Source organism: Macrobrachium rosenbergii, chromosome 51, assembly GCF_040412425.1.
Source record: "Macrobrachium rosenbergii isolate ZJJX-2024 chromosome 51, ASM4041242v1, whole genome shotgun sequence".
NCBI classification, from domain to species: domain Eukaryota; kingdom Metazoa; phylum Arthropoda; class Malacostraca; order Decapoda; family Palaemonidae; genus Macrobrachium; species Macrobrachium rosenbergii.
In genome coordinates, this window is record NC_089791.1 from 32,156,194 (window position 1) to 32,158,071 (window position 1,878).

At 41.6% G+C, this 1,878-nt stretch overlaps 1 protein-coding gene across 1 annotated transcript; it reads left to right on the plus strand.

Moving 5' to 3' along the window:
• The first annotated feature begins 653 nt into the window (after window positions 1-653).
• LOC136833020 (keratin-associated protein 9-1-like) lies at window positions 654-1,661 on the plus strand. The gene has a single exon (XM_067094667.1). The coding sequence runs from the start codon at window positions 654-656 to the stop codon at window positions 1,659-1,661; it is 1,008 nt and encodes a 335-aa protein (XP_066950768.1).
• The last annotated feature ends 217 nt before the right edge of the window (window positions 1,662-1,878 follow it).

The window sequence follows — 1,878 nt, forward strand, 5'->3', positions numbered from 1 at the left end:
TTTTCCCCATTTTTTTTTTTGACGGAGGATAAAAATTTCAGGACACAATAGACCCGATATTGAGTTTTTCTCCATAAAATTTTAATAATAATAGTGAGGACTCACACAAGGCGAGGAGGAGGAGGTAGGAATCGATCTCCCGGGGAAGCTATGAATACCAAATGAATACATCAGTTGCAAAGGAAAGGTGCTATGCAAGGAATGCAATGTTTGATCAAAGAAGTCGTGTTTGCATTTTGATAAATATACTAAGCTAAAATCTCTCTATATATATATATATATATATATATATATATATATATATATATATATATATATATATATATATATATATATATATATATATATTATATATATATATATTATTTTACAAATTTAAGTGGAATTGAAAGGATATATATATATATATATATATATATATATATATATATATATATATATATATATATATATATATATATATATATATATATATAAAACCCTTCTTATCCCAACATTCCACTAAATTCTATAAAACGATTTTTTTTCTTTATCATTTTTATATAAATCTATTTTCTTATTTCTCCAACGTGTTGCGCACAGTCCTGTTTTCCCAACATGCTGCGCACAGTCCTGTTATCCCAACATGCTGCGCACAGTCCTGTTTTCCCAACATGCTGCGCACAGTCCTGTTTTCCCAACATGCTGCTCACAGCCCTGTTATCCCAACATGCTGCGCTCAGTCCTGTTATCCCAACATGCTGCGCACAGTCCTGTTATCTCAACATGCTGCGCTCAGTCCTGTTATCCCAACATGCTGCACACAGTCCTGTTATCTCAACATGCTGCGCTCAGTCCTGTTATCCCAACATGCTGCACACAGTCCTGTTATCCCAACATGCTGCGCTCAGTCCTGTTATCCCAACATGCTGCACACAGTCCTGTTATCCCAACATGCTGCACACAGTCCTGTTATCTCAACATGCTGCGCTCAGTCCTGTTATCTCAACATGCTGCACACAGTCCTGTTATCCCAACATGCTGCACACAGTCCTGTTATCTCAACATGCTGCGCACAGTCCTGTTATCTCAACATGCTGCACTCAGTCCTGTTATCCCAACATGCTGCACACAGTCCTGTTATCCCAACATGCTGCACACAGTCCTGTTATCCCAACATGCTGCACACAGTCCTGTTATCTCAACATGCTGCACACAGTCCTGTTATCCCAACATGCTGCACACAGTCCTGTTATCTCAACATGCTGCGCACAGTCCTGTTATCTCAACATGCTGCACACAGTCCTGTTATCCCAACATGCTGCACACAGTCCTGTTATCCCAACATGCTGCGCTCAGTCCTGTTATCCCAACATGCTGCTCACAGTCCTGTTTTCTCAACATGCTGCGCACAGTCCTGTTTCCCAACATGCTGCTGCTGTTATCCCAACATGCTGCCCTGTTATCTCAACATGCTGCACACAGTCCTGTTATCTCAACATGCTGCGCACAGTCCTGTTATCTCAACATGCTGCACACAGTCCTGTTATCTCAACATGCTGCGCACAGTCCTGTTATCTCAACATGCTGTGCACAGTCCTGTTATCCCAACATGCTGCGCACAGTCCTGTTTTCCCGACATGCTGCTGCACAGTCCTGTTTTCCCAACATGCTGCTCATAGCCCTGTTATCCCAACATGCTGCGCTCAGTCCTGTTATCCCAACATGCTGCACACAGTCCTGTTATCTCAACATGCTGCAACACAGTCCTGTTATCTCAACATGCTGTGCACAGTCCTGTTGTTTGCGCACAGTCCTGTTACATGCTGCACACAGTCCTGTTATCTCAACATGCTGCACACAGTCCTGTTATCTCAACATCAACATGCTCACAGTCCT

Coding starts and splice junctions, on each gene's coding strand:
- LOC136833020 (XM_067094667.1), top strand. CDS start 654: ATGCTGCGCACAGTCCTGTTTTCCCAACATGCTGCTCACAGCCCTGTT.